We start from the raw sequence: 16,285 nt of genomic DNA on the forward strand, positions 1-16,285 counted from the left end.
GGGTTAGAAATTCTTACCATATAGTGAAATAAATACCATAACTTGAATATAAAGCATTCTTACCAATTAGTTATAAACACAAAACGGTTTAATCACATATTAGTCAGTCATGTGACCCACATAGGTGTTCAAAAGGGACAAAGTTTGACTGTGGCTGCCATATTCTGAATAGGCGATGGTAACTCTGGGAACTGGTGGTTGCAGATCATATGGTTGTAGTCGCAGAATAGTGGTGATTGGTTGTGAGTGTGTGAGGCATCCGATTTGTGTTTGAAGAAAGTCAAATGGTAAATCTTGAATGACTTTTACCTTCCAAACTTGGCTTTTCCCTAGAGCTTATTTTACCCTATTCAAAAATAAAAAAGGCCTTCAAAGTCTCAGAAGAAAATAATTCAGAGAGTGGCTGTGTTCGGCGACTATGGATATGAAATTTGTGGATCTATAACACAGCCTTTAAACTGAAGTGGGGACTGTTTGCGAGGGACTCGTACAGTACAGCTTAGTATATCTGGAGGTGAAGGGCAAGGTTTTACATCAGGAAGGAGCAAGGAGCCTGGTAAACAGGATGGAACAGAAATGGGCAAGATGGCATACGTGGAGTCTTAACGAGAAAAGTGAATGGGTAAGGGCACTGCCAGTTAGTGAACATGAGTTATCTAAGCATAATCTATGTACAGTGTTCATCTAAGGCTGGTCTGTGTAGAGACAAGAGATGGCCCAACAAAGATAATGAAAAAAGGCAATACAGGAAATGATCCGAAAGGAGCAATATTGGCAACAATCATACTGCAGCATGGCACCAGCATTTCCCCTAAAGTCAATACCTTTAGAGTATCATTCCATCTATAATTAACAAATGCATTTTAGTGTATTGATATCAAACTTCCTAGCTTTTGTAATGCAAAGTTTAATTTCTGTTAATGGCATAGAGGCAAATATTATGCCCTTCTTTCTTCATTAGCAATACTGCTAGCCCATTAAAAAAAACAACAGATACTTATACAAAACGTTGTGATAAATTCTTGTTATCAATTATTAATCTATCCTGGAAAAGTGGGAATACAGCCAACCGTGATCATTGGGAGATATCATTCTTGCCTCTGTGTCCTTAACAAAATTGAAACTTTCTGTTACGAAATTTAAGAATTTTTACATTCTATGTCAAGACCGGAGACTAGGATTATGCTCGTTCAGAACTTACACCAAAGTTGCCATATTTATTTTAAATTTAGAGTCCAGAGACTAGTCTGTTGCATTCTGCATGTCTAATAGCGGGTGCCATGTGAAAAAGCTTTAGAGGCCATAGCTTCACAGGCAGAATGTGGTCCAAAAACGAATATATCTTTACCCGCTTCCTGTATAATCAACCAGTGCCATCTTGCTTTAGTGGGAGAGGAGACCGTCTTAAATCGTTTGCAGATGGAAATCAGTAATTGTTGTTTTTCCTGGGGGATGAATCTCCTCATTCATGCTCGCCTAGGCTTTAGTACACCTGACCACACAGTTTTGTGGTCTCATCACACGTTTGATATGAGACCACCCTGGAGATACATTTTGTTCTCCTAAAGATATGTAAAGATTACCCCATCTGTGGTAAATACCCTACCTGTAATATTCAAAGCTCTAATGTCCAAAGCTCTCCTGTAGGAGATTAGACACAGGAGCATGGCTATCTTACCTGATTCTTCATTTTGAGAGAGGTATTTGTTGCTCCTCTGGAAGTGAAACATGTTAAGTAATCTATTGACATCCCAGAGAGAAGAATATTTGGGTTCTGAGGGAAGCGATTTATTCCCCTTATCGGCTCCTCACTAATGGATGTTCTGTAACTGGAGAGCCTTCTATTAGGTATGCCCAGCAGATATGGCTGATATGAAAGTATTAACTTGTATGCCATTCTCTCTGAGGTCATAATGGACAGAAAGCTTAGCATGTGCTCATTGTCAGATCCCTCTGCAAACACTAGCCCAACCATCTCAACCAGGCAGCCCTGTTCTGCCCCCCTCCCCCCTGCCGCCCCTCCCCCCATGCCCTTGATAGGAGTCTTTCAGCTTTTTGGAAAAGTCCAGGGCTTTCCATTATTCCCAGTAATTTTCCAAGCCATGAGACAAAATGTCCTGTCCATTACGAGATTGTGTGGGTTCTCTAAAGCATGCAGGAGACATTTTTTAAATAGGGTGAGACAAATTAAAGAATGCTCCATCAGAACTGAATAGCATACTTGCAACTCCACATCAGTGTGATGAATACCAAATTCACCTTCTGTGTCATGACCTGAGCCGATAGTCTAGTGATCATTGCAAATGGGGGAAATGCATGCTCCTTCTGTTGACTCCAGTCTTGGTGTAGAGGGCTTGGGAATCTCGCTTACATTGGTGATGAAAGCAAGCCTACCAGTCAGGCAATTTTCCTTAATAAAATGTTCTGCCTTCGCAGTATACTCCAAAGGTTCTGCCTTATCTTTGGCATCTTCTCGATGAGAGGCTTGGTGTGTTTTTTTTGTTTTTGTTTTTTGTAGACTATTATAAACCCTGGGAATGTTGTCCTTTGAGCATGTGTTAGAAGTGACTTATTTTCATTGATGACGAATCTGAAGCTCTCCAGGAGCTGCAGTGTCACCTGGAGGCATTACAACAATTTCCTTGGGCATTGGTCCATCAAGAGGATGGCCTCTAGACAGATTATCAGGCTTACACCATGGGACCTCAGACTTTTCATGGCTGGTCATAGCACTTCTGTGAAGCACCACAGTGCTGAGGATTGGGCGAACAGAAGTGTCTATATCAGTGGTCTCCAAACTTCTTAATGCCACGCCACCCCAGTTGAAAAACAAAAATCTATGCCCCCCCCTCAGAATTTTTCACAAATATTTTATAAAGATGGCAATGTTTAAATATGTCCAGACTTATTTAAACATTGCAGTCAGGTGCTGTTACCTTTTCAAAAATGCAATAACATGTTTTTATTTAAAACAAAGGCCTGTTTTCTGTATAATGCTTCTTCTGGCCAGAGCTTGGCACCCCCCCGGGACCACTTGAAGCCCCCCAGTTTGGAGACCTCTGGTCTAGATCTTGTATGTCTGCAGTTTCCACACAATTTGTAGAACTCTGTGATGTGGAGGGTAGATCAGAAATGTGAGGTGCACCTCCTTCAGAATAGGTGTTCCATCCAATAGTGTGGTTGCAGTAGATCCTTGGGTAGGTGGATTCCCTCCAATGTGTGCCGATAAATCAGCCACTCTTAGAATGCTTTGAGATTTAGAATGGGGCATTGTCCTCAATCTCTTCTCTCCAGGAGAAAAAGGTTGCTTACAAACCAGTTTGGGTCAGAGATTGCACCTTTTATTAGCAGGTCCACCACCTCCTGATTGGCGAGGGAAATGTACTCATCTGAAAAGGACATATGTCTTGGCCTTTGAATTTGCTGTGGAGTTCATTAGAACTCTATATGAAAGCCTTGTACTGTTTGCAGGACCCCATGGTCTGAAGGAAGAAGGAAGAACACTTACAGGGACTATCTCCTTACATGTTTCTGTAGAAACTGCCCCTGGATCACCAATGGGACTGGAAACCTCTGGTGGGGGAAGAAACCTCCAAACCTGGACTGGTCCTCCCGTTGACTTCACCTGGAGCCATGGCATCTTGTTGGGGCTTGAGAGAGAAAACAGCTAATGGAGCACCCTCTACCATGACTAGCTCCAGGGAAAATATTAGGGGCAAAAACTCTATACATGCCTTGTCCAATGACAAATGTAGTGACAAATTTCCCCAACTTTTTCATGCTGGGGTCTCCAAATAGGCATTGTTGTACTATTGCTTCTACTTCCAGGGTCGCTAGGTCTCCAAATTTACGGTCTACTTTTATTAAGAGAGACCTGAGTCTCTCAGAGAAGGTACAGTAAGCTTTGCCCAGGAATATGATCACACTCTGAGCCCACCCAGACAACATTTCATGGGGGAATAAAGGAAGCCACCTGTTTGGCTTGCTCTGTTATGTCAAGGATCTTTGTGATGGGCCCAGCAATATCCAGCAGCTTACCTTGACAAGTCCATCATGAGTGGTTGTGCCTTTCTTTGGATCCCAAACACATTTCTCCAGTAAGTGGCCATTACGGTGTATATCTGAGGGGGCCGTGGCCACTTTACATTCTAGGGAACGCTGGGGGTACTCTGTCCTGGGTGGACATGAACTTCTTTATCTAGAGGCCTTCTGAAGCGCCCCACCAGTTGAGCCACCACCTTCTTGGTTTCAGACCACTCAATGGAGCGAGGGTGAAGGAGATGTTCTGGGTCTAGCATCTCGGATGTGGTGCCATTATTCCCCTAGGTAGCTGGTTTTGGTATCAGCAATTTAACATCAGCCAATGGGTGCCAGGTTCCAAAGTCCCCATGTCACCATCTGAGTCCCCGTGGGAGTCACTTCCTCCAGAAGTTCTGTGTTGCTAGGACGTACGTTGAGGGGGTGAATCTTTTGTCCCAAGGGTTGAGGGTATGGGATAGGAATACAATTTTTAGCATATTAAAGTCATTTAGATCTTTGCCTTGCTCATATTTTTGTTTCCCTTTTCCCTTTGAGAGTGCTTCACCAGGCTGACCTTGAGGTTGGAGGACCCATGAGGCCCCAGGACAGTCTTACCCCAGGAGGAAGGGTTTCGGGCAACCGTTAGCGAATTGCATCAGTTTCTTCTCTAGGAGAGCCAAGGCAGAGGGGCTACCTATTGAATTGAGGCAAGCACTGCCTCACAAAATTAATCATCAAATGGGAGGAAGGAGACACGACTACTTCATATATGATTCCTCTGAACTTTGCATTGGTATGCTCTTAGAGTACCGACTAGTAACCACTATGGGAAAGCCTCTCAAACACTGAAGTGAGCCCAGTAAAATATGGGAGCCCAGAGGACTCGTTTATGGGTTAAATCGTTGGTCATTAAACTGGTTCCACACAAGAGAGCTGGTGTTATTGATCTGGAGGCTGCTTGAGCTGCAAAGAAAACGGTGAGAATGGACTATAAAGCATACCAGAGTCTGTGATTGGCTAAAGAGTTTTTTTCCTCTTCTTTCCCTACGGTTTCTAGGAAAGATAGTTTTTAGAGCCGAGCCTGCGTTGCATGCGCTCGCGCATGCGTATCGCAGCGAGACGCTTTAGTTCTTAGAAAAGGGCTCGGAGCCCTGTTGACGTCACTTCAGTGTGTTTCATTGGTTCGTGGGCTTGCCTAATAAAATCTGCTTGCTTTCATTAGTGGAAGGCATGTACACGTCATGCCTTTTCCGGTGGCTAGCCCTCCTCAAGCACAGTGACCAAGTACAGAAAACATGCGAGGCTCGCTGTTTTCAGGATCGTGGACTACTTTTTTCTCTATTTTCCTAGCGCGATTTCACTCGGCAGAAGTCGAGCACCTTACACAGTTAATTTAACTTTTTCGGGTTACGGACATAAAGGCACTTTTGCTGATAGATGAAAAGTCGGGTTAGGAGTTTACAACGCGATCAGCTCTAACATGAGCAAACGCGAGACCCGTTGCATTGCAAATGCTTGTTTACTGTTTTGTTTAAACCTGTTGTATTAACACTATAGAAGAAAGATAAGCATAATAGTAGTTTCTGGTCCAGACAGAGTCCTAGGCAGGTTCGTAGTCAGTGTGGCTTTTTGAACTAACCTTAGATGTCTTTGCAGTAGGATCTCTCGGAACTGGTTTAGCAATAGCTGATAGAACACGTGTTTTTGTTGAAGTTCGATTGCAGGGTTATGGTTTACGCCTGCGCTTGCTGCTCATATACATGAAGGTGCATTGTGGCTTTGGCAGCGTGCTGCTTTCAGAGTAAGGCAGTCGCGAGCATGCCCACAAACAGGATGTTCGTGTTTACAGAAAGCAGAACAGCCGGTAAAGTCACAATGTACCCTCATTCCCATAACAGCATGTGGGCGAAGATTTTTAATAACGTTCTCTGATGGAGAGTCCAGAAGGCACTGAAGCATAATGAAATGAATGATGTTTCGAACGATATCAACATAAGCGTAATAATCGTTTTGAATTTCTAAACTTCATGATTTGTGAATATCTTTGGGAAGTGAATTTTATATTGGAAATAATAAAAAGGAATTTTTAAAAAGAACAATTCTATTTGGTTTAATTTGCAGCATAGTTTTTTTTTATATAATCGGCGATGCTTCTGTATAATTAAAAATCACATATATTACTCCAACAAAAGGCCCCTAAATTTAGATGCCAAGCTACGGGAAATTAATTCTGCTTAAAGGGAAACATTTTCTCTACCTAACAAGAAGTGTAAAATCTCTATATAAAGATTTATATCAGTCTAATTTCGAAGCACTTTTTAGGCACTAAAGAATTCATTTTACGCTGGTGGTGGTGCGACAAATTAAAGAATGCTCATGATTTCATTGGGCTGAAGTCACAAAGCAAAAGCTTCTAAAATATGAATTGATCTAAAACAAATGTTTGAAATCCTCTTGGAATGTTTTTTCCCAGATGGAACTCTGTCTCTAAATAGAAAGCGAATACTTTACCCCACAGCTGAAAGAAAGTCGCACCAAATAAAAGGTTTAAAGTTTGTTTCTAATCAAGGAAGTTTGCCACTGCGACATACGATATAGCCTTATAGCCCGCTGTCGAGGGCTATACCGGTTGTTAAAGGCCTAGAGCCCAAGTTATAAGCCCAAGTCGCAGGACGAAAGCCTATAACGAGGGAGAGGGCGTTTAACAAACTGTATAGCCCAAGGCAGAAGAGCTGTAATGGTTCTAGAACATTCCACCCACTGAGTGGAATGAATGTCCCGAGTTAAAAAGGAAGAAACATGAAAGCAAACATTGGAATGTTGGAGCTCCGGGCTAATACCAGTCATTACAAGCCGGTAGCTACTCCATTGTCTTCTATTGAGCTCTCAACATTCAGTGTTGTAATTATGCTTCAATTGCGAACGTAGTGCTGCGCTGTGTCAAATTGCTCTGAAGTCACATTCAGTGATACAAATGATGCAGATAGCCTATTAAAATGTAAAACCAGATGTTGATCCCACAACAGCAAAAATAAATCATTCAACTTGCCACTCTTTGTCTGACTTGTTTTCCTTATTCTGGCCTTTCCTACAGCACTACAACAGCATTTAGCAGACATTAATGTAGAAGGGCCGGACAGTGGATATGGGCACTGGATTGCTAGTACCTCGGGATCAAGAGGCAGTATCTCTTCATCAGCTGATGTAAGTATATGTCATGGTGAGCTGCAGTTAGCTGTGGTGTAACCAGAGTTTTGAAAGTTGTGGCCACAAACTGTGTTTCCCAAATCTGCCCACCTGCTCTCTGTGCATTCCAAAGAAATGTTTTGTGTATTATTGCATTATTTATGATGCTGTAACTTCTGTACATTTCAAGATTCTCCCCACTCCCAATTTAATCAGTGTGATTCTCACAACAGCTGTCAATTGAATGCAAATTACCCATACTTTAAGACTGAAAATTCCCCTTTGTCCCCAGTCGGTTGGTCAATAGGGTGGGTTTGCGTTTCATTGTACCATGCTATAGGCCTAAAGAACAGTACCTCTGCGCGCGTCAGGTTGTGTCGGTCGGCACCGCGGGCGTTAGTTGGCGCGGTGTCTGCCGTGATGACGTCGCTGCGGTCGTATATAGGAGCCACCCCGGTGCGCTGACGTCAGTTCTTTTCTTTCCGCGCCAGCCTACGTGTTTCGGAGAGAGCTACTTTAGTCATTTTTTGACTACTTCTACACTTCTGTCGAAGTTTTTGACGAGTTCGTGGATGCGTTGAGGGATGCCCCGCAAGACTGGATTCAAGTCCTGTGACTCCAGTCACCAAATTATTTCGATGATGAATCCGCACTACGTGTGCCTTTGGTGCCTGGAGCGCGGTCACAACCTGAAGTCGTGCTCAGAGTGTCGGGCCATGAACCCGAAAGCTTTGAGCGAGAGGTCCCTAAAGCTCATGGCGGCCCGACACTCGACTGCGCGGTGCTCCCGGTCCCGTTCGAGAGGAAGGCCACAATACCAGCCGCGGAGTCACCACCACTTCTCGTCCTCCAAGTCATCGGGAAATTCGGGTCACAAAAAGAAGTCGTCGAAGAAGGACAAGCGTTCTTAAACTTCACCCTGTCGATCGGATAATACGACGCGGGAAGAGCGTCGACGTTCTAGGCCTCAGTCAACGGAGCCTTCATCTGGGTCGGCTCCACGCTTCCCTGACTTCCCGGGAGCCGGAGCCACCTCTGCCCAGCTTAAGGAATTTTACAAGGCCATGCGTCTCATTTTTGGGCTGTCCCACCCACCTTCGGTGCCTTCGGGCACAGGTGAGTCGGTTGGAGTTCCCTCAGTTTCAAAGTTGTCGACTTAGGCCACGGCTCCGGAGGGCCCCTCCGGATCCAATCGCAGATCCGTCCCGAAGCTGGTCGTGCCATGATGACCTTCCCCAGCGTCGGGTCAGATGTCGGCACTCCCAACATTAGTTGGGCCCACAATCAACATCGATCCCATCCTCATACCCGACGACCAGGAGCCAGAACAACGTCGCTCTACCCCAATTCCGTTATCTATGGGCTCTCCTGGGCCCAGGGTTGATCCAGACCCTTATTCTTGTGGCTATGGATACGGGGAGAGTATGGAGGGGACGCTGGACCCCCAAATGGACTGGGTAGAGGATTTGGGTGATGCCAGTGGTCTAGACACCTCCCCTGACACTGGTATGCTCTCTTCTCCTAGTGTGGCTACGGAGGAGGATGCTTCTTAGTCCATGGTGGTGAGCTCGAGCTACCTTCTGTGGAAGTTAGGCCTAGTATCCTAACCGACTTGCTTCAGCCGGGGTCTTCCTCTTTCGAGCCCCTTCTTCCCTTTAATGAAGCACTGACAGCCGTCTTTTTGGGTGCTTGGTCCAGACCCAGCAAAGGGGGCTCTTGTGACTAGGACGATTGCCCGCCGCCATCGGCCTGCGCCGTCAGACTTGAAATTCCTCACCCAACACCCCACGCCTGAGAGCCTTGTCATACAGGCAATAGGGTATCAAAAAGACTGGATAATTTGGGGAAGGGTTATATTCCAACAGTCTAGCGCTGCAGTCCGTGAACACCACATGCCTTTTGGGCCGCTATTCCCATACTCTCTGGGTTACGGTCACGCAAGTGCTGCCTGCAGTTCCAGAGGAGACCCGGACTGGCCTTTCCCAAGCCGTAACAGATGGGAGGGATGCAGCGAAGTTCATGATTCATTGTGGACTGGATACGACTGGCTCTCTGGGCAGATCGGTTGCATCGACGGTGGCATTGAGACACCAGCCCTGGCTGAGAACATCTGGCTTTTCAGGAGATGTCAAGCAATCCTTGATGGACATGCCCTTTGATGGTACACGTCTCTTTGGAGACAAGGTGGACTCTGCGCTCAAGCGCTTTAAGGATTCCCGAGCCACAGCCCGGTCCCTTGGCCTTGCGCCCACACCTAGACCCAGCAGTTTGCCTTTCACCCCTCTCGTAGCTACGGAAAGGGCATCCAACTGGGTCCTTTCCCCCCAGACCACTGACCCGCGCATGCTGTACAGCCTGTGCACGGCCACGGGATCCCAAGCCCCCAGGGATCAGGGAGCCAGCAGGTCGCCCAACCCACCCGACCCACTGTTCAGCCTCCAAACTTTCCTTGTCTGCGGGTACACCAGGAACCAGTGGGTGGCAGGATACGCCATCACCTGCCCCAATGGCAATCCATAACCTCGGACAGGTGGGTCCTCCAAATTGTCCAAAGGGGCTACTTCCTCCCAGTCGAGACATCTCCTCCAGCCATGCAACCTTCATACAATCGAATATCGGAGGATCATATGGTGCTTCTTCGTGAGGAAGCCCAAGCCATTTTGGCCAAAGGAGCTATAGAGACGGTTCCGTTGCCAGAAGTAGGTCGTGGTTCCCATTCCTGCTACTTTCTGGTTCCGAAAAAGGACAAAGATCTTCGGCCTATATTAGATCTTCGGTCCCTCAATCTCTTCCTCAAAAAGGAGAAGTTCAAAATGTTGACATTGGCTCAGGTCCTATCTGCCCTGGAGTAGCGTTGGACTTGCAAGATGCATACTTCCACATTCCCGTCTTGCCGGCCTACAAACGTTACCCACAATTCGTGGTAGGTCACAAGCACTTTCAGTTTACCGTGCTCCCCTTTGGCCTTACCAGTGCCCCTCGGGTGTTCACGGAAGTGATGGTAGTGGTGGCTGCTCATCTGCGCAGTTTAGGGGGCCTAGTCTTCCCCCTACCTCGACGATTGGCTGTTGAAGGCGAACTCGCCCCAGACAGTCGTCTCCCACCTCCAGACTATGGCGAACCTTTTGCATTCGCTGGGGTTCACTATCAACGTGCCAAAGTCACACCTGACTCCTTCTCAGACGCTCCCTTTCATCAAAGCTGTTCTGGATACAGTGCAGTTTCAGGCATATCCTCCTGAAAAGCGAGTCCAGGATATTTGGGCTATGATACCAATGTTTCAGCCTCTGTCCTGGATTTCGGTGAGAATGACTCTGAGGCTGCTGGGCCTCATGGCCTCCTGCATCCTGCTGGTTCAAAATGCCAGATTGCATATGCAGGCTCTGTAGTGGGACCTGAAGTTCCAGTGGGCGCAGCATCAGGGGAATCTCTCCGACAAGGTCCAGATCTCTGAAGGAACTGCAAGAGACCTGCAGTGGTGGTTAACGAAACAGGATTGCGTCAAGGGCTGATCCCTTTCCCTTCCCCAACCAGATCTTACGGTCATGACAGATGCGTCACTCGTGGGATGGGGTGGCCACATGGGAGAGGCGGAGATCAGAGGCATCTGGTCTCCGGCGGAAACTGGACTCCATATCAGTCATCCAGAGCTCCGAGCGATTCAACTAGCATTGAAAGCATTTCTTCCCTCCCTCACGAGGAAAGCAGTGCAGGTGTTCACAGACAACACCACCGCCATGTGGTATTGCAACAAACAAGGCGGAGTGGGGTCGGGACCCTTTGTCAAGAGGCCCTTCGCTTCTGGATTTGGCTGGAACATCAGGGCATTTCCCTGGTGGTTCATTACTTGGCAGGCTCCTTGAATGCCAGAGCAGACAAACTCAGCCGACGATGCGTGGTCAATCAAGAATGGCAATCACGCAAGGTCTCTTCTTGCGGTGGGGCGAACCTTGGCTAGACTTGTTCGCCTTTGTAGAGAACACGCAATGTCAGCTGTTTTTGTGCGTTGGAGTTTCCAAAGCGGCAGTCGCTCGGCAACGCTTTTCATCGTGAGTGTAATTCAGGCCTTCTGTACGCCTTTCCGTCTATACCACTTCTGCCCGGAGTTCTGAAGAAGATCAGGCAAGACCGGGCCCAAGTAATACTGGTAGCTCAGGACTGGGCACGAAGAGTCTGGTATCCCGAGCTCTTGAACATGGCCATAGTTCCTCTGATCAGACTGCCCCTTCGGGATGATCTTCTGTCGCAGCAGCAGGGGAGGGTCCTCCACCCGAACCTGTCAACTCTGCAGCTTCATGCGTGTAGATTGAGCAGCGCAGTTGACGTCTTCTGACCTGCCACCTGAAGTCTGCAACGTTATCTTGGCAGCCAGGCGTCCCTCAACCAAAACTGTATATGCCTGCAGTTGGAAGAAATTTGTGGCATGGTGCGTCGACGAATCTGTCGATCCTCTGGCTGCTCCTCTTTCTCAAGTTCTTCTCTTTATTCTTTCCCTTGCCCGGCAGGGTTCCACCTTGGGCACTCTTTTTTTAAGGGATCTCTCTCTACTGTCTCTATTTTCTTGAGGTTACCAGATCAGCCTTCCTTATTTAAATCTCCCATAGATGGGAGGTTTCTTAAAGGCCTCACACATCTCTTTCCTCCTATCCCATTCATCATGCCCCAATGGGAGCTCAACTTGGTCTTAACATACCTTATGTGTACCCCGTTTGAACTGCTTCACAACTGTCCTTTACGGCCCTTAACTATAAAGACTGTCTTTTTAGTTGCCATTACTTCTGCCCGCAGAGTTAGTGAACTCCAGGCTCTGTCATCTAAGCCACCTTTTCTTGCCATACATCCTGACCAAGTGGTGCTTTGCACGAGGGCTTCTTTTCTACCTAAGGTAGTGACACCCTTCCATGTCGGACAGTCAATCACCTTGCCTACCTTTTATGCACTCTCACATTCCTCTCATGAAGAGGAGAGACTCCACTGTCTGGACCCAAAAAGAGCATTGGTGTTCTATCTTGATCGTACCAAAGACTTGCGGGTGGACGATCAACTATTTGTGGGAAATGTGGGTGCAAAGAAGGCAAAGGCGGTGCAAAAGAGGACCATTTCATGATGGGTACTCCTATGCATCAAAATGTGCTACGCTCTGGCTAAAAAGCAACCTCCTGAAGGTTTGCAAGCTCACTCCACCAGATCTACTGCTGCTACCACAGCGCTAGCACTGGACATTCCAGTCCTGGATATCTGTCAGGCAGCAAAGTGGGCATCTCTGCACACTTTTACCAAACACTACTGCCTAGACAATCAGGCCCGAAGGTACGGCTACTTTGGCCGTTCAGTCCTGCAGGACTTTTTGGTGTGATCTTGGTTTGCAGCCCACCACCGGGGATGGTATTGCTTGGGTATCTATTCAAAGGTAAGGAATCTGCAACTATAAGTCTCTATCAGATGTACAAGTTACTTACCTTCAGTAACAAAATATCTGGTAGAGACATATTGTAGATGTAGACTCCTTACCGACCCGCCAATCCTCCCCGCACTTCTAACTGATTTCTAAGGGCAGGAACTTCCCTTAAAGGGCCCTAGTTCTGGTGCACCACTCTGTGTTCTTGATGGCTGCGCGCTACTGGCGTGGAGAGTTGTGAAAAGAAACTGATGTCAGCGTGCTGGGGTGGTGCCTATATACAACCGCAACATCATCACAGCGAACAGGACGCCAATGACGCCCGTGGAGTCGACCAACACCACCTGATGGCTCGCAGAGGTACTGCTTGAAGAAAAATCTCTAGATCCGGTCTGATGCCTGGGAAAATTCAAAGATAAGGGATCTGCAACTAGAATATGTCTCTAGCAGATATTTCGTTACCGAAGGTAAGTAACTTGTACTTCAAGTGGCAGCCCATACCCCACTGCCTTAAATAAGAGAAACAGCGTACCATGTGAGCACCCACTTCACATAGAATATCCTTAAAATGAGTTAAAAATTCTAAAACAAAACAATTAATTGGAGGGAGGCTTGTACAAAGTGCGGAGGAACAACAAGGAAAGCTGAAGACAAATTTATTTTAAGATTTATCGCATATTGGCCACCAAGTCATTGAATGACTTGTGTCTTAGGCAGATGGGAACGAGGCTGCCTCATTGTTTCTGTATTTATGTTAGAAACTAATCGGGCCTATAAAAACCCCAAGAATGCCTAGGTCTCCTACTGTAAGTAAATCTCAAGTAGAGTTTCCATTGCTATAGATCAGGACATATGTTATCATGCGTATTCTCAGTTCAAATGTCATAATGCGATCATCATGGTACCTCTTTAATTTATTATGAAACAATACCTGACATAATATTTGTAATGAAAAACAGCTGTTAACACTTGTAAGCTTGGAGTAATGCTCTGATTTTTAAAGAACTTTATGGTCACGTGCGAAATTCATTTGTTCATGACAAACTGAAAAATATGTCCTGTTGAAATAAATATATGTATACTGAAGAACAACAACCCATCACTGGTGTGAATGATGTGTGTCCTGTTCACAAAAGTAATTAGGCAAGAGAGAAAAGTTAATCATATCAATGAATATCAAGAGCACATTATTCCATTAATTTGGGTTCAGGGTGGGAGTGTTGCCTTATGTAGTGATCTCAACTCAGTGGATCCACTACTATTGATGTGTGTCAAGTAGTAAGACAGTAAGTCTAACTTATTTTTACAATAGCAAAGTGTAAATTTTTCTTTGCATTGGTCAGTATGTTTCGGACCCATATTCACGAATGGTTCTTCAACATTCAGAGATTTAAAAGTTGGTAACTCTTTTCTTCATGTATAATACTATAATTTAGGCTGAGGGGGGCACATTGTGTTAAGTTGTTGGATTCAAGTATAGAAAGTTGGGGGACACAGCCTTTACTTCGAAGTTTTTACAACGTGCTGCAATTACCACACAATTTTTATAATGGAATCACTGTTTCCACATAAATCTTTACATCTTATATCTTTACCACACAATTATTTACAGTAGGTGGTAGTGTTAAACTGCAGGTGAAATTGCAGTATCTGATAGAGACTTCTAGCTGCAGATTCCTTACCTTAGAACTTCCCAAGGCAGCAGATTGGATCCGAAGATTTTTCTTTGAGGAGTACCCTTGCACGCAATCAGGTGGTGTCTGTCGAGTCCGCGTCTGTCGTGGTCACCTTGATGATGTCACGGTTGTATATAGGCACCACCCCAGCGCGCTGAGCCTATGCGGAGATCCAGAGAAGAGCACGCCCCTCGGTATTCACAAAAGTGATGGCGGTGGTTGCAGCTCATCTTCACAGGCTTCAGTCTTTCCCTGTCTCGACAACTGGCTGTTGAAGATGAGCTCGTCTTAGGCTGTCGTCTCCCACCTTCAGCTTTTGCTGAAGTTCACTATAAATGTGCCAGTGTCACACCTAATTCCCTCTCAGATGCTCCCTTTCATCAGAGCTGTTATGGACACAGTGCAGTTTCGGGCCTATCCTCCTGAGCAGCAAGTCCAGGATATTCAGGCCGTGATCTTGATGTTTCATCCACTGTCCTTTATTTAATCCTTGGATAATGACTCTGAGGCTGCTGGTCCTTATGGCCACCTGCCTCCTGCTAGTCACACATGCCAGATGGCATCAGTGGGCTCTGCTGTGGGATTTGAAGTTCCAGTGGGTGAAGCATCAACAATATCTCTCAGACATGGTACAGATCTCGGAGGGAACTGCACAAGATCTGCAGTGGTGGCTTTCAAACCGCGATTTGTTCAACAGCCGATCCCTCTCCCTTCCCCAGCCAGATCTGACAGTAGTGACAGATGCATCACTCCTGGGATGGGGCAGCCACATGGGGGGGAGGCAGAGATCAGATGCACCTGGCCTCTGGTGGAGTCCGGGCTCCACATCAGTCTTCTGGAGCTCAGGGCGATCAGGCTAGCATTGAAAGCATTCCTTCCCTCTCTCAAAGGGAAAGTAGTGCAGGTGTTCATGGACAACACCACTGTCATGTGATACTGCAACAAGCATGGCGGAGTGGGGTTGTGGAACCTTTGTCAGGAGGCTCTGCGCCTCTGGGCATGGCTGGAACAGCTGGGCATGTCCATGGTGGTTCAACATCTGTGGGGCTCTCTGAACATCAGAGCGGACAAACGCGGCGTCAATGCATGGTCGATCACGAGTGGCGTCTCCATCCGGAGGTGTTGAAAGGTCTGTTTCAGCAATGGGGAGAGACTTGGTTAGATCTGTCCGCCTCTGCAGAGAATGCGCAATGTCAGCTGTTTTGCGCGCTGGAGTTTCCAAGGCGGTACTCGCTCGGTGACGCTTTTCCTCTTGAGTGGAACTCAGGCATATACCACTTCTGCCCAGAGTTCTCATTAAGATCAAGAGCGACCAGGCCCAAGTAATCCTTGTGGCTCCATGCTTGGCACAAAGAGTATAGTATCCCTAGCTTCTAAGCATGGCCATCGATCCTCCACTCATACTGCTACTTCGGGAGGATATTCTGTCGCAGCAGCAGGGAACGGTTCTCCACCCTAACCTGTCCAATCTCCACCTTTGTGCGTAGAAATTGAATGGTGGCAGTTGACAGCTTTTGACCTTCCGCCCAAATTTGTGGCATGGTGTACCAACAAGTCTGTTGATCCCCTTTCTGCACCTCTGTTTGAGGTTCTTCTGTTTGTTCTCTGTCTTGCCCAGCAGGACTCTGCTTTGGGCACCCTAAAAGGTTATCTGTCTGCCATCTCTGCTTTCCTCAGACTACCAGACCAACCTCCCCTTGTTTAAATCTCTCATTGTTGGGAGATTCCTCAAGGGTCTTGCCCACATGTGTCCACGTACCCCATTCATAATGCCCCAGTGAGATTTGAACTTGGTACTCACTTAACTCATGTATGCTCCCTTTTAGCTCCTTTATAATTGTCCTCTTCTGCTTATCACTTTAAAAACAGCCTTTCTCATAGCCATCATCTCTGCTCGGAGAATGTGTGTGCTGCAAGGTGTTTCTTAGAAGCCACCATTTATCTCTGTCCATCCTGACAAAGTTGTGCTTTGTACCAGGTCCTCTTTCCTCCCTAAATTGGTCAT

General features: G+C 46.5%; 1 protein-coding gene across 4 annotated transcripts in view; it reads left to right on the top strand.

The window, feature by feature from the left end:
- The window catches only part of TBC1D23 (TBC1 domain family member 23), a 552,903-nt gene that overhangs the window by 335,921 nt on the left and 200,697 nt on the right, over positions 1-16,285 (top strand). For all 4 annotated transcript variants that reach the window (XM_069204869.1, XM_069204866.1, XM_069204868.1 and 1 more), the window contains exon 13: positions 7,115-7,224. In XM_069204869.1, the coding sequence (XP_069060970.1) occupies positions 7,115-7,224 (110 nt within the window). The remainder of the gene's footprint in view (positions 1-7,114; positions 7,225-16,285) is intronic.

The sequence above is a fragment of the Pleurodeles waltl genome, chromosome 8 (genome assembly GCF_031143425.1).
Source record: "Pleurodeles waltl isolate 20211129_DDA chromosome 8, aPleWal1.hap1.20221129, whole genome shotgun sequence".
Lineage (NCBI taxonomy): Eukaryota > Metazoa > Chordata > Amphibia > Caudata > Salamandridae > Pleurodeles > Pleurodeles waltl.